Source organism: Amaranthus tricolor, chromosome 12 (genome assembly GCF_026212465.1).
Source record: "Amaranthus tricolor cultivar Red isolate AtriRed21 chromosome 12, ASM2621246v1, whole genome shotgun sequence".
Classification (NCBI taxonomy): Eukaryota; Viridiplantae; Streptophyta; class Magnoliopsida; order Caryophyllales; family Amaranthaceae; genus Amaranthus; species Amaranthus tricolor.
The window spans coordinates 7061300-7087066 of NC_080058.1; the positions used below are offsets into that span (position 1 = coordinate 7061300).

The window sequence follows — 25767 nt, forward strand, 5'->3', positions numbered from 1 at the left end:
TTCTAGCCCAAAGGAGTATCATATGAAGGAGCGTATTAGAGTTTAAATCATATTCTGGACTTTAACCATCCGCTAAACTTGTAGTTGAAGTGGTTTCTCGACAAATAACAGATAATTAATCAATATTAACTACGATAGATGATGCCATTTATTGGTGTGTCAACACTCAACATGCTTAAAACTTCAAATTGAAGCATGATATAGCAATTTACATACAACGCATTGCTTCAAACTGCATCGGTTTATGTTCAAATAAGGTACACATCTCATGGGTGAACAAATTTGGTTCTAGTACAACATCTAAACAAGCACTAGTACATTATTACACAGCTACAATTACATGGCACGGGTAGGGGCGACTTGAGATGCTAATCAAGCAGCTTCTGCGAAACCCAACTGAAGATTACCGTAGTCAAAGACAGTGTGATAAACTCCCATGAATACATCTCCGAGGATCCTACAAATAATCAAACATATCGTTGTAAGGCACAATGGAAGTCAATGAAGTAGTGACAGACATATGAGTAATGCCTCGGTTTGGTAAAACATACCACAAGGGGCCTCTCGGAGGAGGCACATCAAATGCCATGAACCCGCTAAGGCAAATTGTTGCAAAGCCTGATCCGGTTTTCATAATGTACTGCAAGTTTGGAATACGTTAGTGATAGTCGTGAGTGCTAAATATGTAGGAGTGATCAACTAGCGCATCCAAGAAAAAAAAAGGTGATGTCCAAAAGAAAGTTAAGTAAAATGCACTTTTAAACCCTGGTCACTTGTGTGGAAGACAATACACTAGATATATTTATATATACTACTTGATTTTATTTTGGATTTAAAAGATGTCAACGGACCTCAATGACTTATACTGTACACACTAGATCCGCCCATGGATCAACAGTTAGCAAAATACCATCAAATGAGATGAAAAGAAATGAATAACTAAAAACAGCCATATTGTATTTAGACAATTTTGAAAATTAAGGAAATGTCATCATCGTCACCATCCCGTTCATAGAAGCTATGATTAGGGTCTAGGGAGGATAGGTTGACAACAAATCATGCCCTTATCAACGAATATAAAGAGGTTATGGCCAGTGAGTCCCTCCACTCGAGATGATGAAACGTAATATTGTAATGTGTAGATCAGCACACAAGCAATGGGATGACTCGAACAATTAAAATAAACAATACCGAAAGAAATTCTCATCTGCTTCCTATCATCTAATGAAAACAAACCTGATCAGGGCTTAAGGTGAAAGGTTTATCACCAATCGTAAACGTCACATTTGGCAAGTTGGGGATGGTATCACAGTCGATAACTGATTCTTGGTGCGGACTAGGTAAGCTACCGCAAAGCTGCATAAAACAATACTTTGTTATTAGAATCAAACCTTATTGGATGGTTAGTCTTGAAAATGCAAGCGAGTTTATTTCAGAACATGTTACCTTGTTTACATAATCAAGTACATAATCCTTGGTTTTCGATTGCTTCAATTGGTTCTGAACCCAAACCACAGTCATCTGACAGGCGGTGCAAAACAAGTCTCCACCTTCCACATTCTTCCCGCTCTCTTTTTCTACAACTGATTCTAAACCAGCACTGAAAACAGAAAATTCTTTCGTATTATGTAAGTCAAAGGAGATTTCCATCTTGATTTCGACATTAGAACTACTAAATAGTTGATACTATTCTTATTTATTATCTCCCATCCCTTTGAGTTGAGACTAGACCCATTTCGGGATTGAGGGAGTACAATCTAAGTGATCTCATTAGTGAGTTACAAACTCCTTTAAGTGGGTAATTGATAAGAAATACAGACAACAACACAATCTCAGAAAATTGGGGTCAACTACATGAATCAATAAATCAGTTCCAGTGATTATCTACATGAGATCTTCTCCATTTATTTCGATTTTCTACCGTCTCAACATATACCAATTGACAAATATAAGTTATGAAATGTTTAGATATTCTAACCTGCCGTAAATGGTGCACAAGTTAAGCTGAGAGCATACTTTATTTGGATTCACCTGCGTGATAGGAACTCCTATTAGAAACTTAATTCGAAGGTGTAATAAGTGCTATGAAATTCTCGGACATGATGAAAAATGAGGTTAAGAGGGGAATAGAAAACAAACCCCGGACACCAAAAGATCCCATATCATATCTCCATACTGGTTAACAATATCTTTACATTCATTGCTTATAACACCTTCAGCACCAATAGCGTGATTGATTTCAGTAATTACTGGCTGAAATAAGATACGTGTGAGGAAAACTGATCAACCAAAGCTATAGAACCAACTAAAATTTTATCGTAAGATGAGATAATCGAAATAACAATGTACGAGATTAAGATGCTTCGGTGTTGATTATAAAAGTTGCAGTCTTACCGTTGGACCTGAAAGTAACGAGGTCCCAGAATCTATGATAGCAGCACAACCATCAGCACAAAAACCTGAAGAAATGAAGCAACAGGGTCGTTATTTGATGGGGTTGTGCAGAGTTTCCTAAAAGATATTGTTCGGTTTCTACAGCACATTCCTCCATTATGTTGATGGGGCCAAAGAATCATGGGGTTTTTTTATTTTGGATTATAATTGAAAATATCGAAATGACTCATTAAATTATATATAGTTTTTTTTATGATGTTTGCTACTAAAGGTCAATGGTAAATAATTTATTTGTTATTACTAGCAAGGGTAAAGTTGAGTACATCCGACCTCCCTGAACCTTGCTAAGGTGGGAGTGACTTAAAAGCATAGAGGTACCGGAATGTAGCACATCTAGACTTCTTTGAAGAAATTCCTATTTTGTAACAGAAAAGGCTTACAGCTAAAAGTCAGATATCAAACATAACAGTCATAAACTTACTTGTTGAGTAACTCCCAATTAAGAAATCTCCCATATTAAACTGAGAAAATGAAATGGAAGTACATACGTTAAGTTAGAGTTAAGAATAAATACAATATAAGAAAATAAACCTTAATATACATGTTAAAAACCAAAGAATTTTATTTTTCTCACTAACCTGCCAATAACCTTTCTCGGTTAATGGCACATAAGTATGCTTTCCCTTGTAATGATTCTCATCAACTCCTCCAAATACCAACTCCCCTCCAACTTCGGCATTTACATCTCTATTAAGCCAGAATGAGAAAACCTGGTTTTTCACAAGTTCTTGATCTACCATGTTATACCTACATCATATGTTACAATCAGTAATGTCAAGAAACCAACTCAACAAAAGCTTAAGCTAATGGGTTATGGATGTAATTCCATGATACGTTATACGTACATCATATTTTACAACTAGCACTGTCAAGAAACCAACTCAACAAAAGCTTAAGCTAATGGATTATGGATGTAACTCCATGATACGTTATATATCTATCACTCTCCCTCACACAAGAGTCATTTAAGCAAGAATTATGGATGCAACACATGCCTTCTCACACATGGTGCTAAATATTCCAATTGAAATAATAAGAGAGGATGAAATTTGAATTCGTTTTCGTCACGTTAGCCTCTGATACCATGTCAAGGAACCAACTCAACCAAAAGCATAAACTAATGTTAAAAACAAGAAATCTCTATTATAGTCCCATAATATGTCATATACTCTATCAAGCACATCCAACAATCCACCAAAAGAACAAGAAAAGTAAAAACAAGTTTCGGGAATTAAGAACCAAATTAAGATACAGAATTTCGGGTTACCATCTAATTGAGAGTGGCTTACCATACAGGAGTAGCATTTCCAACAGAAATCTCTTGGAACCCAAGTCCGAATATGCCATCAAATTTAGCTAGTACAAAAGTAAGGCTTCCTTCTCTTGTTGCTTCTATAAATACTTGATCCTTTACAACAAGATCCCCAACTGTTACATCATCCTGACTGAAGAAACCAGAGACAGACCCCGTACCATAATTTATATGACACGACTTCCCTACAATAAAATTACGTCAAATATATGATTCACACAAAAAATTCGACAAACTTAACCGTTATGAAGCATCATGTTTATATGTTACCATTGGCAGTGTATGTACTCGACTTCCTAGCTCTGTACTTCGAGTGAAAATAGCAAGGAATCTGCACAAAAACGAGTGGTAAGTCGGATGATCATGTCAAAGATTGGAAGCACATTAGTATTATTCGTTATTACTTACAGAGAACAAGCATTTTGATGATGGAACCCAAAGGTTAGAACTTCCAGTATCAAATATCACATCAAATGTTTGTGGAGGTGTGCCAATACCAATCTCTCCATAGTATTGTGCACCCAAGTAATCTTTTAGATACACTGTGTCTGTTTTCGAACTGTCGTAACCAGATTGAAGCACATGCCTAGCGTTTTGATCTGATGCCAATTTCTTTGCAATTCTCATTGCATTGAAAGTGTCACGATCGAGGGCACGCCGCTTTAGAGTCATTCTCACTAAGGCTTCAGTTTGTGGAAAGAAGTAAGGGCTTATAAAAGCCAAGCACAAGAGAACTACTAGTAGGCTCTTAAGACCCATTATTGGAGTTGAATCCTAGCAACCATAGAAAAAAGGGTTTTAGCCTTTAGGATTCAATTCAAACCAAATCACAACAAATTTCTAAAATCATGTAATGTAAAATACAAGCATTATGCTTTGGAAAAGGGATAATCAAGTTTAGTTTATGATGGAAACAAAATGGCATAGAAATTATCACGCAATTCCCCAATTGTTCTGAATAATCCAACCTATTACTCATTCTTTGCTAATAATCCCACCTTTTGAAAAATTTTAAATAATCCGACCTTTGCATATATTTTGTTGCGAATGGACCTTTTATTGCAAAGAACTGATTACAACCGGCCAATGGCCAATAGGTTATATTATTCAGAACAATTTTTCCTTCTTTAGGTTGAAACTGTCAACAAACAATTCAACTAAAAGCTTAAGTTGATAGTTATAGCTCTTGGATACAAAAGCCCTATCGACTACTAGAAGTATGAACTTACACCGCGTTGGCTCTGATACCATAACGAGAAACTAACTCAACAACAGCCTAAGCCGATGATCCTAACCAACACATGCTATATACTCTTTCAGAAACTAATCTTTATACACATATGTTTAGTTTATGGAAACAGAAATATAGGCTCACAAGCCACAACCTTTGATGAGAGTTCACCAATTAAACAAGTAAATAAGTCAGTAAGCCACAAAACATCAAGAAATAAGTACAAGCAATTCATTAGACTCTAAAAAATTATAAAGAACTAAATCATTCAATTAAACATGATAAGCCTTTGACTTTTAAGAACCCTTCTTGATCACTTTCCACTGAATAGTCAACACAAGAAAAACCCACCTAAAAGAAAGGATATAAACATAGAATCCAACCAAGAAGAAAACCCAATATTAACAAATATATAAAAATTTTTAAAATTCCTTTTAAATTTTTTGGATTTATCAATTTTATGTATAAGTGATGATTATCAATTACCTGTTCATAATTAATTAAATAATTAATATACCCTTTCTATAGTTTATAAAGTGGAAAAAATTCAATGAAAAAATATATAAGTATTTTTAAAGGTGCAAGCTTTCTCCTTTACAAAATATTTGAAATTTGGAGTTTGAAAACAAAAAGATTCATAATAATCCAACATAAACTATAGCACAAACAGTCAAAAACTCAAATTCCAGCTCATGATTTTCATCAATAATAATAATAATAATAATAATAATAATAATAATAATAATAAATAATAATAATAATAAATAATAATAATCAATGAAAAATATAAAATATAAAGAAAACTTAAACCTTTCTCACTTCTCTTTAATGTTTTGTTCCCTGTGTATCTCTCTTTGGAAGTGAAAAAATATCCTACAAAAAGAGGAAAAACTAACAGTAGAGAAGATATGATTCACATGTCTTTTAAAAGAGGAGTAGAAATGGCTAGTGTCAATAGGTAGGTCCCACTTCGCGAAATTTCCACCATTGATATTATATTTTATTTGATGGTACACCATCTAATATAAAATTGTACTCCTATAATGGGTGATTGGTGAATGGAGATGTGTTGTTTTATGTGTTTCATGGCTAGTCTCAACTTTTAGCTACCTCCGGAAACAAAATCATTATCCCATTTCTATTATTTAATACCATAATTCTTAATCAATAAAGGTGATTTTGTAAATAACTAAAAAAACAAAATAATAATAATAAAATAAATAAAATTTAAAAGTTAAATTAAATTTATAAAACTCTCATCCTATCAAATCACACGCAAATAAAAGTAATTTATTAACTATATAAATCACCGTTATTTAGTAAGACTTCTTCTTATTTAATATAGTTGAAAAAGTTGATGTAAATTACCATCTTCCTTCTAAATTTGGAAGACTATGTTTTATTCTCAATGCCCAAAAACAATTGAACACAATTAATATAGATCTTGTTGAATTGAATTTGAATTGAAAGTTATTTATATTTTTTTTTTATGTTTTTTCTTTTTATAATATTTTACTTTAAGGAAAAATAAATTTGAATAAGTTTTTTGAGACATATATAGAAGATAAAATAAAGTCATGTGAGACCTTGTTAGATTCATTTTTATGTATACTTTTTTATTATATAATTTATAAATTTTTATGATGCATATTTAAAAATATTTAGGTTCATAATTTGCTTTGAAAATTATGAAAAAGGTAAATAAGAAGAATAAAAAAGAACAGAGGGAGTATGTATAGAAAAATGAAGATAGAAAATTATATATTTTTTTCTATTTTTAATATTTTGCTATAATTACTTTTAGGACTCCGTTTATACATTAATCAATTTCAATTTATATATTACTCCATTGTTAATGTATAAGTAGGAACAAACACCGTACATATACTATTATTACTTTTAAGTATGCCAAAATAATAAGGGTCCGTTTGGTTCAGTGAGCAGGATTGGAATGGTATGGATTCAGAACCTCATACCAGACTAAAACTGTTTGGTTCAATCCTGTAATAGATATTCAATCCATTAACACTGTTTAGTTCAATTATGGAATGGATTCTCTGTCCAGACTAATGAATTCGAATTATTTTCTATTGAGCTTGAAACCTCTTAAGCCTTAGCTGACCTTACCCATAAAACGGTATAGTACAAGTTTGGAATGTTGGCTAGCAAATATACTGTTATTTTCTTTAATTTTTTCTATCTATTTAAGAATAATTTGTGAAATATAGGCTTAAAGTTTAAGACTTTTACAAATTACAACTTTAAAGCCTTTTTTATCTGCGAATTACAAACTTTTAGTGGTCGGTATTGTTGTTAAGATTGCGATTCTGATCTACGATTCTACAATTTCACGATCCAAAAATAAGTGAGCGATTTGAATCATAGGTAGAATCTTCAAGTTGCAGAATCTTACGATTCTAGATGGAATAAAAGTTTTAGTGTAGAATCAAAACACGATCCTCCGATTTAACGATCCGATTATACTAATTTAGTATTAATTATTATTAATTTTTCTTATGTATCATCTTTCACTAATCTCTTTTACTTATATAAATAAATTTCAAATGTATAATCGTGATAACTTATAAAAAATAAATTCATAATCGGTTTGAAGATTTAAACTAATTATTAAAAAGTTTTCTTTACATTCTTAAAAACTTTGATTTATAAATTTAGACTTTTACAATGGACAATTATGATAAGATACTATATATTTTAATATATTTAAGTTTATTTGTAGAATCGTATGATTTTACGATTCGATTCTACCTCTGTAAACGATTCTAAGTAGAATTCCGATTTTAACAACTTTGGTGGTCGGAAATTTTATGTTAAATGGTCGGAATTTTGTGATTGGCCTAAATGTTCTAGATTTCAATACTTTGGTAACTGTAATTTGAAAAAAATAAAGACATTAAAATTATAATTTGCAAAAATTATAAACTTTAAAACTTTAATTCAGAAATTATTCTATATTTAATCACTTCACATATGTACGTTTTTTTGGTATTTGTTAAGTCGAGAGAAGGGAAAGATTATGCAAGAAGATAGTACAAATCGAACTCAAGTCTTTTCTCGAGAAAGCAATACACATTATAACCGACACAAAACTATGAATTTATGATTCTTAGATTTTTAATGTTTAAGATAAGATTTTTAACTTTGGTAGTTATTTCATAATGATCACTATAGATTTTACATTAAAGATTTTGCATTAAATCACGACTATCAATAAAGATTTTACATTAAAGCGCCAATTTACATTATTTTAATATTATCAATTATTATTAAGGTTTTTCTAAATAGAAGATAAGTCGAGCAAAGAAAATATTAATAAAAATTAATTAAAAAGTGATAAATATTTTAATTGAAATAAGATTTAATTTTGAAATTACTCACTCCATTTCATATTATTTGTTGGCGAGGTTTAAAAGAAAAATTAGTATAGCCACTTTTTTTTTTAGTACTTCTATTAAATATATGTTCTTAGTAACATTTTTTACCCATAAACTTCTACCGCTAATAGTAAATATTTGATGAGGATAGTTTTTTTATTGGAAAATTGCATGAGATAGGTTAAAATTTATTCTATTGAATTTTATTAGGTCGAACTTTATGAAATTTATTCGCTGAGATAAATAGTTTCATCCAACAACTTTTACATTTAAATTCTATTAAATAAATTTTTTATGTGAAGTTATTTCTATATGAATTTGCGAATATGTTATTAAATCGCTAGTTGAAACTATTAGGTTCATTCTTTTAAATTAATTTGAAATTATTTTTTATAAATTTTTGAAAATCCTTAGTAAATCGCTATTTGAGAGTATCCTTATTAAATTTTTGTGCTTTAAAATTTTATTAGGTTAATTTTAGTAGTATTCAATTATTTCTATTTGAAATTTTACGTACACAATCGCTATTTACAAATATCCTTAATAAATGTGTAGTAATAGATTTTAGATGAATTCTTTTGAAGTTTTATATCCTTCCCTTTAGAAATATCCTTATTTTTTTTAATATGCTTTTAAATTTGACAAAGATTGAAAACTACTATTTCTATCTTTTTCAATAACAGGAATATGCGCTAGTAATATAATAGTCTCTCCTGTACACTTGTCGATTTATGTACGAAATCAATTCTAAATATCTTTAATTGTCTTTAATTAAATTATAAATGGAGATATTAAAAGCTACATAAAGACAAATCAAATAATATATTTCAATGAAAATAAGAAACAAATTGAATATTTGATTAGACTGTAAGGGAGAAGAAATAGTAATTATACTCCCTAATCCCATGAAAAAGTTACTCCATTGATAATCAGTGGAAACATTAAGAAAAGTGAGTAAAGTGATACTTTATGATAAAGTGAGAGAAATATATGAATCTGAATCATGACAAAAAATAAAAGTATTGCACATTTATAGGTCAATAAAGTAAAGCAAATTCAATGGTATTTTTTTAAGCTATTCTAGTGAGATACCGTCTCTTGATAAAACGATATGAAAATAAGAAACTAATATACTAATAATTTATATTAGTTGAACTATCCAACCTATACATAAAATACATCTCGCGACCAAACCTTCTTATAAAAAAAATTTGTTTTTTTTAATAAAATAAATCTAATAAATGAATTGGCAAGTGAATGAGTATGACAAGGGTCAGTATGACTACAAGTGCAATCACTTAAAAAGTGTCAAACATGAGGAAATTACTTGGAATGTTCCACTCTCATATGCTTTCCTATTATTGTTGGCTTGTTAGTTTTCTAAAGCCACCAACAAAAAAGTTTAAAGAGTTAGGATATTATAATTATCCACACTCATTCTTTGTTTTGGCAACTTGTAATCATAACTTTTTATGTTTCCACCTTTATGTATTGTAACCTTAGAAGCTAAAATGTTTCATTTTTGCCAATTTCAATCTTTTAATTAATAGCTAATTACTAATAACTCATATTCAACTTATTAGTCTTATTTAGTTTTTCATATTTGTCGAGGCAATATTTTAACATTTAATATCTCTAATTATTCTTAATTAAAAATTATAAAAATTGATATTAATAATCTTTGTATTGAGACGAATTAAACAAGATCTTACATGACTATGTTTTAACTTTTATAGATTAAGAATAAAATACAAATTAAGAGTGATAAGTGAATAGTGAAAAAAATAAGTGGGACTAGTGGGTAAATAGAAGGGAATATGAAATTGTAATCTTAATTGCTAATCAACCTAGAAGCAAATAAACAACCATAACGAAAACACACACAAAGAATTTAACATGGTTCACCACATATGATAGTTATGTCAACCAGGTATCGAGAACAAACTTTTACTATATAAGGTGATCGAAAATAAAGATGATAGAGAAGTTTTGCTCTGTTCACCAAAACTCTCAATTTGTGGCTTTCTAGATTAATACCTTTCCTCTTAACCATAAACCTAAATGTTAAAGGTGTTTATCTAGTAAACCACCTTTGCAAAGATTAATTAGGGTTTAGGAAACTAAACAAAGTAACCGTCCAATCTTAATTTGCATACTCGCGACCAGTCTCAACCAAGACCGAGTAACACTTGACCGAGACTCCAAAATCTCAATCAAGATTGAGCACTAGTCTCACTCGAGACTAAGCACTAGAAACCATTGCCTTCCACAAACTTAAGCTTCAACCGAGATTGGGACACCCTTGCCCGAGACTCTATAATCTAGACCAAGATTGGGTCAGTTTCGATTGAGATGTTGAAACACCATAAACTTTTGTCTCCACAACACTTAAGCTTCAACCGAGATTAAGAGCAGTCTCGATCGAGACTTTAAGCAACTAAAAAATTTTCTTTCTCAAACCACTCAATTTAGTTGTTTCAATCCATGTTACAGACTTAAACGCGACACCACCAAACGTTTCACTCCTATATGCACCGCTAAATGTTACCTAATTTTCACTCTTGTCTGGACGAAGCTCTCATCAATAGGAGCAGAGGGGACTTTAAGGGTGTACCAGGTGATCGGCCACACATGGCTTTCTATTTCTCCCGTATATGAAAAAGGCTAATAAAAAATTTATTTATAAAATAAATTTATTTTACTATAAATAAGCCGAAAAACAAAAATTTTACATAAAATTCTAAAATTTTTAAGACGCCTCAGAATAGGAGCATTGAGAAAGCCCATTTCGTGGTCCTCCATTTACTTGCTCTACAACGATTTATGTTCTTGCAGTTAAGAGCGTCGGCACACGGCAGCTATAGAGCTTCTTTCTATCTTTACTTTTGTGCTAACGATTTTGTGCTATAGAGCTTCTTTCTATATTTCTACACCTAGTCTCTTGAGAGACTGTCTCTTTAAGAGACGTATCTCAAGTTCAGCCCATTAACTATTAATGCCTATTTACTATATTCTTAGTGTCTACTTATATTATTCTTATGATTATTTACTGTATTCTTAATGCCTATTTTTAATATCTTAAATATCTATTTACATTATTCTTAATGCCTACTTACAATAGTAAAAAAAATATATAATAAATCGGTCCACTTAGAGATGATCTCTCAAAAAGACCGTCTCTCGACTCCATAAACAAAAATCCAACACTGGTAATATTCGACCTGAGTGTTTAATTTGACTTTTACCACTTTTTAAATAGTTAAATGAGATCACATGTAAAAGAGAAAGAGTGTAGTATTTTTAAATTTGATACGGGTAAAGTGGGGTTGGTAAGTGTAGAGATATAAAAAAATAAAGTTTAATAAGGGTAAATCGGTAAAGTTAATATACCCAAAAAAAAAGTGAGGCATTTAGACTGACTTGACCCAATAAAATAAAAAGTATTATCCCTTATTTGTTATGTTAGGGACTTGAACGAAAAATATAAGAATCAAAGTCTCAATTCAAATACGACCCTGATATTTTTTTGAGGACTTTTCAATTTTTAATCTCATTCTTTATTCTCATTCCCTTCAAACAAATAAAGAATAAGTCTTTTTTAAGGTCAAAGTCTCATGTGTCAAACACCCCCTTAGGGTGAATAAAAGAGAGTATTTTGCAATGTATCTTAAATAAATAAATGTTGTCAATCCACACCCTTCAATGTAAGATATATTTTTTTGTTCCATTATACTTGTTACATTTTGACTTTTACGTAATCCGATGTGTTATTTTGTTCATTTATATAATACACATCTAAAAATCATAAAAAGTCAATATTATGAAAGTATGGAATTAGACGATTCAAACAAGATTTCAATTGACCATATTTTTATTTACAGATTAACTACAATATACTCCCTCCACACCATATTAATTGTCTCATTTGCTTGGGTACGGTTATTAAAGGTGGTGTAGGGTCCATTAAAAAGGTGGTAGTTGGATAATTAGTGAAGGGTAAGTACTGAAAGGTAGTTGGGTAAGTAGGATATATGGGGGTATATTCGTAATTACGTGTGTAAACTAAGAATATTTAGGTAAAAAAAGATTGACAAAAATAAAAACATGACAATTGATACGATTTTACCAAATAAGAAAATATGACAATTAAAATGAAGCGGAAGACAGTATAAAATAAACTTAAACAATGATAGTATTTCAAACCTTAGGAAGTTGAAGATTTGGTGGTTAACAACAGGGATGGAGTTCAAATCTCAACAAACACATTTTTTTAACCGGAGTTTTTTTTTTTTTTTTTTTTTTTTTTTTTTTTTTTTTTTTTTCCAAACCTCAATTCACATCCATGCGATACTACTAAGCATCCGACTAAGTAAGGCAAGTTCAGTACTTCACCTTCAAAAGCCCTCAAGCGTTTTTCAAACAGCAAAAGCACGTTAAGCACGGTACCACCCGTCTGCGGTCTTCAGCCATTCCACGCTACAGCCACCGACCCACTGGCCGCCGTCAACTTTCCGCCTTCATGTATGTACTTTTTTTTTTTCTTTTTCTTTCTTTCCATAAAAAATTTAATTTTGTGCACTATTATAGATTTGTTTGAATGTTAATTTTTAAACATTGTTTGTTGATTCATGATTGATGATTATACAATACCTGAAACACATTTGTTAATCAATTTAGGGTTTTTGGCTTAATTGGTGGTAAGTTTATAAATAGGGTTTCAGATTTTATTCTACAATTGATGTAGGGAATTAGTTTTAATTTCTTGAAATAAGAGTTCAGATAATTAATTTAAGGTTTTTTTTTGCTATAAAATCAAATGTCTTTACTGAAGGATGACCTTCAATGTTACTCTTACACCTTACTTTGTGCACTTAATGCATACATTATTATATAATAGGTTTTCATGGACAAGAAAAGAAATGTCTTTTACTGAATGATCTCATGGGCCTTGAATTTGTGTTGGAGAGAATTTCATGGTGATAGGTGGAATTAGGGTCAGTGAGGTATTTGAGTTATATCCAGGTATATGGAAGCCTTTGTTGTTAAACTTACTTATTTGTTGGAAAATAAGTGGGTGTAGCTTTGAGACTCCTACCGAGGCCATTGCCCATTAGATTGTTATCGGGTTGGAGGAGAAAGCAGAAGGTATATGGGCCTGTGGTATAGTTTTGAGATGAGGGAGCTATGGAAGTGTTGTCAAAACAATGAAAGCTTTTTTGATTGTGATTGTTGGGAGCATTCAGCAGTATCTTTCGATGGTTTAGCACACTAGTGGAAGACAAAATAGATAAAATAGAAAATATATTAATTGTAATGTATGCTCATTTTGATTCTTCCACTCTTTTTTCCCTTTTTCATTATTGCATTTTCTCTTGTATAAAGTAAGAGCCTTGGCCCCTGGGAGACAATGATTCACCTCTGATCTGCATGAAGATAACTATCATGGGGGAGTTATGAAGTTACTAATGTGTAGCTTTCAACAGAGCACCTTGACCAAATGTGGAAGGAACATAATTGAGAATGTGTTTTAACTTTTAAGGCTGAGAGTATGCTTCAGTTGGGGTTTTACTTGTATTGGCTAAGTGTTGAATAGTATGCGAAATATCAGGTCTTGTGTTTGTAACTTATAAGGAAGTTTAGTTTACCACATCTAAATTTTGGATTCATAATAAAAGATTTTGTAATAAACTGTAATGCTAAAATGGTGAGTTGTAATAAGGAACAATGATTAAAATGTTTTTGAATGTAATTTTTTATTTAAATTATTGACATACTTGTTTTTCTTCAGCTCCACTGAATTTTTAAGCATGCATGACTGGGTTTGATGAATTTCCTCAAAGAAAATTTGAATTTTTTGAACTAGTGTATAGAGTGGCTGTTAGCCTTTGCTACTTTCATTAATGATCGTTAATTAATATTGGTTGATTAATAATTCATCTAGCCGATCCCAATTGATATTTAAGATTTGATTCTGGTGATATACCAATTCAACACTAGAATTTTAATTATGAGGCAATGTGTCCTTATGCATTATTGGGTGCCTTAGTATCTGTTCAATGAGCTCCAACTGAAATATTTTTAGTAAATGCCTAGACAGACAAAACATTGAGAAGTATTCACGCTGTGAGTTGGGTTTAAAAGACTCAAAGAAGTAACTGATCTATAATTGATGGCATTGAGACGAGCACTTGGTTGGTCTGATGGTGAGCTCATGCGGTCAGATGCAAAGCCATGCTCGAGATTAATGAGACAGACTGCTGGCATTTTTACAGTTGGTGGAGCTATGGGTTTCTGGATTTTGTGTAGATTACATTATGGTTAGTGTTTGTTTTGGTTGAAATAATCTTTTCCTATTTTGTCGAAATTGTGCCATTTTTTGTTATTAGCTGATTTTTAACATTGAATGTGCATAATGCTTTATTTAATAGGGTAAGTATTTCTTTTACCTTTGCTAATGACTTTGTTGTCATACTTTTGTTTGATACTAATCGTTGTTTTACAATGAATATAATTATTCGTGTAAAGAGTAATTTGAAACTGGAAATTAGCGCTTGAGAGTGATTAGTGAGTGTCATTGTCATCTGCTAGGCAACTTGAATTGCTTGTCTGGTTAACATGTAAATCTAGGATATAGCCTTCAAATGATCTATGATGTTACTTCCCTTGATTTCATGTACTTCATTGTAGAATTACCTATTGGTATGTTTGGAAATTGGTATTTCATTTTTAGTTCAGATATCGTACAATTTCTTTGTATGGAATTTGGATATTCATAGCATATCAATTTGGAAATTGTTCAATTCCAAACTCATTTCAGCTCAAGCAGAAACAGATAATTTAAATTCTGTTATAAACCTTGTAATTTACAATTCCGCACTTGCTTCTTTATCGTAGTGATGTTTTAGCAGCCCAAGTTATTAGATTAACTTAGTTTTGGTACTGCAGTTCTACCTGAATAACAAGTAATATGTTCATCAGTTCAAATATAAAAAAAAAATACTGCTTGAGAAGAAATTATCCAATACAATTGGAGGGGAAATGAAGTTAATCTCAGAATAATGCTTTCACAAGTTCCTGAAATGAAGGAACTGAGCGGAATGGCAGTGAAATTTTAAACTTTATAAAGTTTTATAATGAGATGCTAAATAGTGAACATACATGCTTGATCCGATGTTGATGTGTTTGTTCATTAGTAAATTATTAGTTTTACACATATTTTCTTGGGGCTTGCCACTGAGAATGAAATTTTAAGTTCTGGTTGCAGATAACTAGCTGTTAGCCTGTTAGCACTTAGCAACCCTCTTGTTGAAGACAAATAGATTTCTCTGATTTGTGATTTCCTTCTCATCCCTTCGCCTATTCGCCCATTTGGGGAAATTCAAATTCCACCTTATTCCCCTCAGCCTTGTCCTTTTCCACCAAACTCTAGTAACATGCCTGGTACAAGAAAAATCGATTTTCATAAGTTTAGGACACTCTTGTTGCAGATTCAATTATCATATCATTTATCAACAGAAACCAATTACTGTTCATGGCAGATTAGAGTACAAAAGTTGTCTGATCTTGTCATTTTCATTTTTTATTAATAGTTATAATGAGTACTAATACAAGTACTGGAAACTTCCTATGGTACCTGTTTGTTGTTGGTTTTTTGTTTAATACTGTTGATTCTTTGGTGCGGATTATGATTTTGTACATGTCTGGCAGGACCCAGAGTAACAATTCCTAGAAGTCTAAGATGGGCAGCTTGTGGGGCTGTTTCTGTTAGCTCAACCACGGCTCTTCTGGTTCGCCTCTTCAGTCCTGAATGTGAACCTCAAAACATAGCTGCTTACGACACTAAAAAATGATCCTACACTTTAATCCAATTGAATTTCATGTCATGTAGAATCATCTTTCAAGTTCATACATCATTGCTTTCTAAAATGCATACATTGCATAGTACGTGCCTTTACTTCTTTCTGTTGGAAATCCTTATATCTGTGCGACTGTTTCACTACTAGTGACTTGTGAGTTGTGACTCAAAAGAGGATTGGTATTATATAATGTGGCCTTTGTCTTTTGGGCTGCGCACATAAGATTTTTGTGGATATATTTGCAAAAAATTGAATAAAATAATTTTTTTTATATACAATTCTCAAAATAAGTTTCGGAAATTTAATTCTCAAAATAAGTTTCGAAAATTTAATTCTCAAAATAAGTTTTGTTGTGTTTGAATTTTAGGTCAAGCTTTGTTTGTTGTTACTAACAACGAATAAAAGAAAAAAATTTACCATGGTTTTGTTCACTGTTACTAACAACGAACAAAAAGAAAGACAATGTCATAATGCTAGAAAGGATAAAAAATTACATCAACGAACAAGCATTGTTTTTATTTCTTTTTGTCCCTTCAAACTTTATTACATTGTCTTCATTCTTTTCGTATTATAACAGCAAATAAAGATTTGATTTTTTTATTAGCTTTTTTGTTCGTTGTTAGTAACAACAAACAAAAATTTGGCTTCGGATTTAGCATGAAGACGCTTATTTTGGAAATTAAAATATTTTGAAACTTAGTTCTAGAATTTTTTATAAATTAAGTTTTTTTTTCATAATTTCAAGATTTGCAGAAGTTGATACAAAGACATATAAAGTTTAGGTTTAGCAATTATTGAGAATAAAATGAAAGAAAACTCTATAAGATGGTTAACGATCGATTATCGAAAAACTGAAAAATACAAAGTTGAAACTCATTAAAATGAGGAAGATAGCAGAAGTGAACTATGTACCTGTCCTAAGGCACTAGCCCTACGAGTCTCACTCTCCCCCTCTCTGCCTCTACTCCATAGCATGACCTCTATACTCGGTATTACTCCTCTCATGTGGTAATCTCTAACTGGCCTAGAACTAGCCTTGCCTTAACCACCTCTACCAAATAACGGCTTTCCTAATCCAATACTATAACACAAATTCTTATGTAAGACGGATTCTTCGTGAGACGATCTTTATATATGGATTAAATAGTCTAACTAATATAATTTTTAGCATATGGACTCCTTATTTTAAAGTTGCTTCATCGAGAAACGGTCTTTCACAAAAGTAACTCATACCATAAATACCAAACATCGACAAAATAATTACATGCACAAATTAAACTCATACTAGTAATTAATAAAAACTGTATATTCAACGATTACAAATTAAATCTAAGTCACAAAAATACAATAATCAAATAATTAAATAATAATTCATCAATGATAAATTAACAATCACATGAATACATAATAATTTATAATATGAGAAATATTAATTAACAATAAAAATATAATAATGAAATTAAATAATAGGAAAAAAAAAAGAGTAAAATCGCAATGTAAGTGCTCTTTGACTTAGGTAAAACCTGACCAAAGTGCACGTACAATACATTTATGGGTTGGTTTTTTTTCCCAATAACATATGAATTTGAATTTATATACCTCTTGATGTAATATAATTTGTTTGACGTTAAATTTTTTAAATTTCAAATCTTCAAATGCCAGGAAAGTGAGTTTTTCATGAGATTTAGAGAGATAGAATTTAACTGAGGGAAGACATATATATATATATAAATATGACGAAAAATAAGAAGCGAGCTATACAAAATTTTATAAAATAACATATAGACTAAAAATAGAAATTGAATTGTAACAAATTTATTTGGGAGGAGAAAGCCATGGTAAGTGGAAATTGAGTAACTCTTGTATAAGACCGTTTTACGGTGAATATATCAAATTAAACTATTAAGTGAGCTTAATAATATTAAAAAATTTAAATTTTAGTTTTAAACATTAAACAGTTAAAAATGAGTAATTTAAATAAAAAAATAATTGTTTTTTTTTTTTTTATTTTAGTCGAGTTATTGGGAATTAGCAAAAGAAATCACAAACCGAAAAATTTAAGCCCTAAAAACCTATTCGAATCGGATCAAAACTCAATTACCAAAGCCAACGCATTAATTGTTGTTTGAAACTCTGACGTCAGCATCCTCTTAAATCTTATCATCTCCATTTTCACTTGAGCAATCATGGCTTCTAGTGTCATTCTTCTCTAACTTCTTCCTCTTTCTCTCTCCTCCATGGCTTCCACTCCTCAAAGCTCCTCCGAAAATGGCGACTCCAATCACACCTGCAAGAAACCCAAACTCAATCACGCTCTAACTCAACAACAAGAACAAGAACAAGAACAGGAACTACAAAACTCTGTCAAAACCCTAAGTTCCCCCTCCGAAATCGCCGCTGAATTCTCACATCACGACCAAACAATCGCTCGAATCAATAATGGAAGCTTCGGCTGCTGTCCTTCTTCCATTATCTCTGCGCAGCGAAAATGGCAGCTTCTCTTTCTCAAACAACCTGATTTATTTTACTTCTCCCACCTCCGACCTGGGATCGATTCCTCTCGTCGTCATCTTCTTCCTTTAATCAACGCATCCTCTCTTGATGAAATTTCCCTCGTTGATAACGCCACCACCGCAACCGCCATCGTTCTTCAGTACGTTTCCCGCGCTTTTTCCGAACGCCGCTTCTCCGCCGGTGACGCTGTTGTCATGCTTCACTACGCTTACGGCTCCGTTAAGAAATCTGTCCATGCTTACGTGTCGCGCGCCGGTGGCCACGTCATCGAGGTAAATCTCCCGTTTCCTGTTTACGATGATGGTGAGATAATCAAAGAATTTAGAAATGCTTTGAATTTGGCGAAATCCGAAAATCGTAGGGTTAGGTTTGCTGTGATTGATCATATAACTTCTATGCCATGTGTTGTTTTGCCTGTGAAAGAATTGGTTAAGATTTGTAGAGATGAAGGTGTTGATCAGGTTTTCGTTGATGGGGCTCATGCAATTGGGTGTTTGAAAGTTGATATGCAGGATATTGGGGCGGATTTTTATACTAGTAATTTGCATAAGTGGTTCTTTTGTCCGCCGGCGGTTGCCTTTTTGTATTGTAGGAAGAATAGGGAGGAAGTATATAATGATGTGCATCATCCGGTTGTTTCGCACGAGTATGGGAATGGGTTGCCGGTGGAGAGTGCGTGGACTGGGACCAGGGATTATAGCTCGCAACTTGTGGTGCCGGAGGTTTTGGAGTTTGTAAATCGTTTTGAGGGTGGAATTGATGGAATTATGAGGAGGAATCATGAGAAGGTTATTGAGATGGCGGAGATGTTGGCACAAGCTTGGGGAACAAAGTTGGGGTGTTCACCTGAAATGTGTGCAAGTTTGGCTATGGTTGGATTGCCTTCTTGTTTGGGGATTAATAGTGATAAAGATTGTAGTAGTTTGAGGACACATCTCAGGGAGAAGTTTGGGGTTGAGGTTCCCATATATTTTAGGCCTCGCAAGGATGGGGAAGTTGGATGTGTGACTGGTTATGCTCGGATTTCTCATCAGGTTTATAATACCATTAAGGATTATTATAAGTTTAGGGATGCGGTTAATCTGATGGTCCAAGAAGGCTTTACCTGCGCCAAACTCAATAACTAGAGAAGGTGTGTTCTTAACTTCTTTTCGTCAGCATTTTAAGAATAAAATTTATGCATCTCAAGAGCCTTTTTGCATTTTGTTTACTCATGATCATATTCATCAATCCATATCACTTTTTGTTTGCCTTTATGGCATCATCTGTATTGTAGTTCATGTATATCTATTTTTAAAAAATCCTCTCTTATGTTTGTTGTGACATGGCTGTGGTGAGTGCTAGATGATATACCCTTTTTTATACCGTAGTTTTGGATCATTTGACACTTAGAGCATACTTGGGTGCTTTCAAGTTATCTAAGCGGGCTAATCTTTGTGAATAGTAGGACCGGATAAGCTTGGATAATTGGTGTTATACCTTAATGTCTTGACAAAATGTTACCTCCGATTCAGATCATATGTTTCATTTATTTTGTGGCACTATTCACCAGTTACCAATAATTTGTAATTTATTCTCAAGCATTAAGTTATAACTTAAAACATAGTCAAGTGGTGGAATCTTGTTTCATCTCAATGTAAATTTTATTAACATTAATTTTTTATAATTTTAATCAAGTACAATTAAAAATATTTAGGATTGAAATAGCAGTGTGCAAAAGCAAATGAGACATTTGATTAAAATAGCATAGAGTACAATTGTTCTGCCTAGACTAGAGGGAGGATGACTAATGTATGCTGATGTTGGAATATAATTAAGTGGCTGACCCATGTGTACAATTTACACTAATTGAATTTAGTGTTGTATTCAAAGATAACTTTTGTGAATAGTAAGATTATTACCCACTATTCCACTCATTTCATGTTAAATAGCATGTGAAACTTGTGAAGCACAAAGTGAATAAGTGGTAGTAAATGCGAGATAGTCTTTTTTTTCATATCAAAACTGAATTAACATTAGTTAGTTGCTCTAAAAAATTCATAGGAGAGAATGTGAGGTTCATCATCGGAAGAGCATTATGTTGAAGATATTATGACAAAGTTCAGGTAGAAAGACAAGAAGTTCAGTTGTCTGTGAATCATGGAGAATGATAAATGGTGACTAGATGTTGCACAATAGTTAGGTGTTAACTTTCAGAAATATTGGATGAACTATTGGATATTTGCAAAGGGAACTCTCTCTTTTACCACAATGATCTTGCAATAAGTTTTTAGGCTGAAATCAGTTGTTTTTGCACCCTGGTATGATTGCTTTACTACAATTAGTTGCAAGTTCTATTTACTTATGCTTCAGTTTAGTCACAAGAATAAACAAACAGTGGTGAATACTGGAGATTTTTTTTATTATATATTGCTAGTATTCCTTTATATTTTCCCTTGCCATTTAACTATTGTTTTTTGGCTTTGTCCCCGAGAACAAATAAAACAAATATAAACGACCTTACTTCACTCACAAAATTGAATAAATAAATAAGTTCGATAAACTTTGTTTTTAATTGATTAATTTACACCCATTTACAAATTTACTTGTACGAGTATTGCTTCGTATTTTTTGTACTTCAATGACTAGAATTATTATTAGACTTACTATTTATGACTTCTGTGTAAAATTTCATATCAAACCAACTTTGCTACACTCCCCAATTAGCTTTGAATTTAGCTACGAATTCTAATCTTTTATTGTTAATTAGCTATGCATCCTAATTTTCCATTTCTAATTTACATGAGCTCGTATATTAAAATAGGAATAGTAATAAAGATATTATTGAACAACAATACTAAGTACTCTAGGATTACACACAATGACACAAGTAAAAAGTTGGGGTAGGAAAACCCGTATAAAAAGAAAAGACTCAAATGATATGTTGGTATGGTTTTCCACATGCATCCTGTATCACTAAATAGTTCACGTTCAGCCCTTTTCTTACATCCATGCACCTTGATGCAAATGTCCTAACTCCTAATCCAAAGGACAAACATTTGAAAAAAATGTCGTAGATTTATCATTCTAGTAAATGTTTTGGGTTGTAAGTGTTGTTATTATTATTATTTTTATTTGTAAGTGTTGTCATTTTAAATGCAGCAGGACAACTTGATTTAGGAGTTTCAAGGAGTGGGGGGAGGGCAGGGTCAAGGGACTCTTGATTTCCAAAATTCCCTAGTTAGGTTTGAGCTTGCAGTCTTGAGTTTGTGAGATACAAACTGTTACCACTTGACCAAACAATGCTTGGGTTTTAAATGTCGACACTCATATATCCCTTGTAAGTACGTGCTATTACTTATTTAACACCATTCTTAAACACTGATTAAAATAGTTATATATGAAAAACAAGTAAAAAAATAATTTGCAAGAGTTTGTGTGCTTCAATTTGATTTTTAAGATTTGGGTTTTTATAATGACTTTTCTTTGAAGTAAATACTAGAGAAAAAACTAGCTGGTTGACTCACACCTAATATAATTAAATGGCAGGCATGCGCTTTTTTTCTCAAATAAAATTGGTTAGATTTGGTTAGATTTTTATTTTTGACAGTTACTAATTTAACCAGGATCATCTATTTTCTTGCTCTAACAATGCTCAGAGTTGCACTTACCTCTTGCCTCGTGTTTTTTAATGACTTTTTATCGCTCCACATACTAGAAAACAATAGTCAAACCTTATTTTATATGGCACGCCTAGGCAAACCTAAAACAAGCACCTTGGATGGGCAATGAGTTGGACGCCTTAATATGGGTAAGCAAGACAATTCTTGAAGACGAGTGCCTCTGAGTGTCTTATGGCGCTTAAGTCGAGCGCCTAAATTTCCTTAAGAGTCTTGGCCTAAGAATAAGTCCTTTTTTGTACACGCATCCACCATTTATGCCCTTCTCTTTATTTCTCGTATTCTTTATTTATTTTTCCTCCTTCTACGGTTTCTTTGGTTCTTGTATTTTTGGTTCTTGGGGGAGCCATACTACCTCTCATCCAAAGACTAGCGCCTTCAATTGGGGCCTTGAGTAGGCTCTAGGGACCTTTGTTATCTTAGGGCGCCTCACAACTTTTAAAAGTAAGGTCAAATCCTTTTGTTGAAGTCGTAAATACCACCACTTATTCTCGTGATTGGTATATGAATGCAGCTACTTGAATAGGAGGATGCTTCAGATTCATAGCATCAATCTTCGCTAGATTTACATGAACCTGGATAGGATGATTGTGGATTTTTCTGGTGTTGAGATCATTTATGTTTCAACATTTTTTAAGAGTAGTTTTTCCTGGAGATCAGAAGAGAACATTTTAATTCTAAAAAGTATCTCAGCTCATGCACCTTCTTCTTATGCTTTCCTTGTTTATTTTATTTTTCATCCTCTTTATTTAACATATCTTAATTTCTTATCAAGATTTAAGAACTACTTCGTGCACATAACTATCTCAGGTTTTCCATCCTAACCATATGCTTTTCTTGTTTTTTCCATAGCCACAATTAATATAATATTTGCTCCACCTTTCGAAAGTTCAGCATGCTTTTCATTTAGATCATTAATGAGATTACACTCTCCTCTCTGAATTCATAAGAGAAAGAGCATGATTGTACGCGAGGATTGTAGCAAGATTTGAAGTACCACAAAGTGGCTTCTTAGTAAGCTTCCTTGTCAGGTTTATTGTTGATATGCATGATGGTGGCCCTTTGAGGCCTCTGTAATCTCTCTGCAGAATGATGATCTATGTTATTATGGCTTCTTGATTAGTGTGGGTTCAGTTGACATCTTTAATTACCAATAGAGTTTCATCTCCAACAATCAAGATAAATATGTGAGCATTCTTGTTTAGCCCTATCTCAATGCATGCTTGTTCCGTCAGTCTGCAGCTTATGAGGATGATGTATTAATGTTGATTTGACTAGGTATTCAAAATCAATTACTAAATAGGCTTTAGCTAACATATCAAGTTAGCTGATGTTTTCAATTCCTTTTACCTTATTTACTGCAGTTAGCAATAAAAGTGCCAAACACTGGACTTTTTGCAAAGGAGCACACACTTTAGTTTTGCAATTTGTAGGTTATTTTCCGCTAAGTTTCCCCCTTTTGACCAAAACATGTAAATTGCTTCAGTTCTCCGCTATCTGAAAATTTCTTGTTGGTTGCAGTTTTTCTGAAGCTGGCTATGGTAATGAAAGGGACTTCTTTCACATTACACTTCTGATGTGTGAACTTAGAACAAAGTTTATGTTGGATATGCTCTTATGCTATTCTAATTTGTGACTCTTGTGCTGTCTAATGAATAAATGGGGATTTGAACTTGCTGTTTGTAACCTTGTTGGTTTCCATTCTTGTGTAGGTGAGTGATGAACACATTCAAATGAAAGCTCTGATGAATAACTTTACCGTCCCATGTTGAACCTTTCAACGTTCTAGGCTTTGCTTACCTTGGATTGGTCCCATTGGAGTAGCTCAAGATACTAAAATGGCAATGAATCTAATTGTATAGTGCATTGAAAGGTGTATCTTGCCCCTGTGAAATACAGGGATACCTGCTCTTGTGGCTCTTGTGGGAACTTGTGCCGAGTGTTGTGTAAATCAGGTGAGCTGTAGGACAGTAGTAATTTGCATTTTTAGTTCATTTAGTGCACTACTAGAACATACCAGTTCACTAGCACTGGCAAATAATCAGGCTGACTGCTGTATGAGTTTTGTGATTTGCAACAATATTCAGCTAATTTAAGTTAAAAGGCAACTTCCATCTTTCCCTTTTCTTGCCACAGTGCTTATTTTGGTTTTTTGCCAAAAGAAATGTTGTATGGCGCATTATGTTACTTGGACTCATATACCATGTCTGATCATGGGCGGATCTAGTGAGTAGCAATTGAGGTCAGTTGATATTATTTTGTTCTAAAAAATATAAAATTAGGTAATATATGTAAATATATATATTAGATGAATTGGTTAGTGTATTCTTCCACATGAGTGACCAAGGTTCAAAACCCGTGAATTACATTTTATTTTTATATTTTTTTTGACATTACTTTTTTTTTCCTGTATCTGCAATCTCCTATCTTCAGATGTTGCTCTTAACAAACATTGATTACAGCATGGAAATCAAACTACATTTAAAAGTGTCTTTGTCCAAAACTTTAGAACCTTCATAACATTATCATTATATGAATACAAGTTGACGTGTATCCCTGTATCTCCTCTGTATCTGATGTTTTTTTGGTGATTCAATCTTGAATTGTTGCTTTCAGCTTGGATTACATTTCAGCTTTCAATATAAATGAGTCGTCTGTTTCACGTTACTAAGTTCTAGTGGAATCTATTTTTTTTATCTTAATCTTTTTTTTTTTTTTAGAATTTTCATCATTTTCAAATAAATAAATTAGACAAATTCAAGGTCTCTTAGTAAGATCATTTAAATTGGAGTCGTCCAATGTATATTCAAAATATCAAAGTGATCATTTAAAGTGATCACTTATAATTTTAAAATGATTAATAATCATCCTAAAGTGGAGTTTTAAAAATGATCATTTATAACTTTAAAATGATAAATGATCACATATAGTATTAAAGTGATTAATTGAAAAGATAGACTTATTATATAATCTCATAGTGAGAGTGTCTTATACAAGACTTGCTTAAAGCACAAAGGAAAACAAGGCAAAATCTAAAGAGGCAATAATAAAGCATACAACAAGATATATGACGTATCTTAGATACTTTCCCCTCAAACAAAGTAATATTTCATTAATTAATAAACATTACATTAATGATTCAATCCTCGCACACCTTGAGAACAAACTATCAAGCACAAAGTTTCACTTTTAATAGAAACTCTCTCATATAAAAAGGAAACGTTAGTAGCATTCAACCCTAGTTGTTATCTATGTGTTAGCCTCCATCTTGCATTCCCAATGATGATTTATGGCCCCTCTAAATTAGTGCAAAAAACCCTAGGACAAATGGACTACTTGCCCCTCA

At 32.2% G+C, this 25767-nt stretch overlaps 3 protein-coding genes across 6 annotated transcripts; 2 read left to right on the top strand and 1 right to left on the bottom strand.

The window, feature by feature from the left end:
• Nucleotides 1-159: 159 nt before the first annotated feature.
• LOC130828432 (aspartic proteinase-like) lies at nucleotides 160-6056 on the bottom strand. Of its 2 annotated transcripts, none has more exons than XM_057694414.1 (13): nucleotides 5808-6056; nucleotides 4175-4540; nucleotides 4037-4097; nucleotides 3744-3951; nucleotides 3033-3201; nucleotides 2876-2915; nucleotides 2395-2459; nucleotides 2140-2253; nucleotides 1979-2031; nucleotides 1447-1600; nucleotides 1237-1356; nucleotides 552-640; nucleotides 160-457 (listed from the first exon to the last, which is right to left on the bottom strand). In XM_057694414.1, the coding sequence occupies exons 2-13, from the start codon at nucleotides 4523-4525 to the stop codon at nucleotides 373-375; spliced, it is 1509 nt and encodes a 502-aa protein (XP_057550397.1). In that variant the 5' UTR covers nucleotides 4526-4540; nucleotides 5808-6056; the 3' UTR covers nucleotides 160-372. The 2 variants fall into 2 exon arrangements, with proteins under 2 accessions (XP_057550397.1, XP_057550398.1); XM_057694415.1 differs by lacking the exon at nucleotides 5808-6056 and adding an exon at nucleotides 5484-5660.
• A 6674-nt stretch (nucleotides 6057-12730) lies between these two features.
• Nucleotides 12731-16544, top strand: LOC130828434 (uncharacterized). 3 transcript variants are annotated; one of them, XM_057694418.1, is made up of 3 exons: nucleotides 12731-12913; nucleotides 14475-14709; nucleotides 16100-16544. In XM_057694418.1, exons 2-3 carry the CDS (start codon nucleotides 14562-14564, stop codon nucleotides 16240-16242), a joined length of 291 nt encoding a protein of 96 aa, XP_057550401.1. In that variant the 5' UTR covers nucleotides 12731-12913; nucleotides 14475-14561; the 3' UTR covers nucleotides 16243-16544. The 3 variants fall into 3 exon arrangements, with proteins under 3 accessions (XP_057550401.1, XP_057550402.1, XP_057550400.1); XM_057694419.1 differs by having other exon boundaries at nucleotides 12732-12913; nucleotides 14486-14709; nucleotides 16100-16541; XM_057694417.1 differs by having other exon boundaries at nucleotides 12733-12913; nucleotides 14490-14709; nucleotides 16100-16534.
• Nucleotides 16545-18275: 1731 nt separating this feature from the next.
• Nucleotides 18276-24556, top strand: LOC130828433 (probable L-cysteine desulfhydrase, chloroplastic). The gene is made up of 2 exons (XM_057694416.1): nucleotides 18276-19894; nucleotides 24134-24556. Exon 1 carries the CDS (start codon nucleotides 18486-18488, stop codon nucleotides 19887-19889), a length of 1404 nt encoding a protein of 467 aa, XP_057550399.1. The 5' UTR covers nucleotides 18276-18485; the 3' UTR covers nucleotides 19890-19894; nucleotides 24134-24556.
• The last annotated feature ends 1211 nt before the right edge of the window (nucleotides 24557-25767 follow it).

Coding starts and splice junctions, on each gene's coding strand:
- LOC130828432 (XM_057694414.1), bottom strand. CDS start 4,525: ATGGGTCTTAAGAGCCTACTAGTAGTTCTCTTGTGCTTGGCTTTTATA. Junction 3,202..3,743: donor GGAAATGCTACTCCTGTATG/GTAAGCCACTCT, acceptor CATATGATGTAG/GTATAACATGGTAGATCAAG. Junction 458..551: donor CCTCCGAGAGGCCCCTTGTG/GTATGTTTTACC, acceptor GATTATTTGTAG/GATCCTCGGAGATGTATTCA.
- LOC130828434 (XM_057694418.1), top strand. CDS start 14,562: ATGGCATTGAGACGAGCACTTGGTTGGTCTGATGGTGAGCTCATGCGG. Junction 14,710..16,099: donor TTTGTGTAGATTACATTATG/GTTAGTGTTTGT, acceptor CATGTCTGGCAG/GACCCAGAGTAACAATTCCT.
- LOC130828433 (XM_057694416.1), top strand. CDS start 18,486: ATGGCTTCCACTCCTCAAAGCTCCTCCGAAAATGGCGACTCCAATCAC.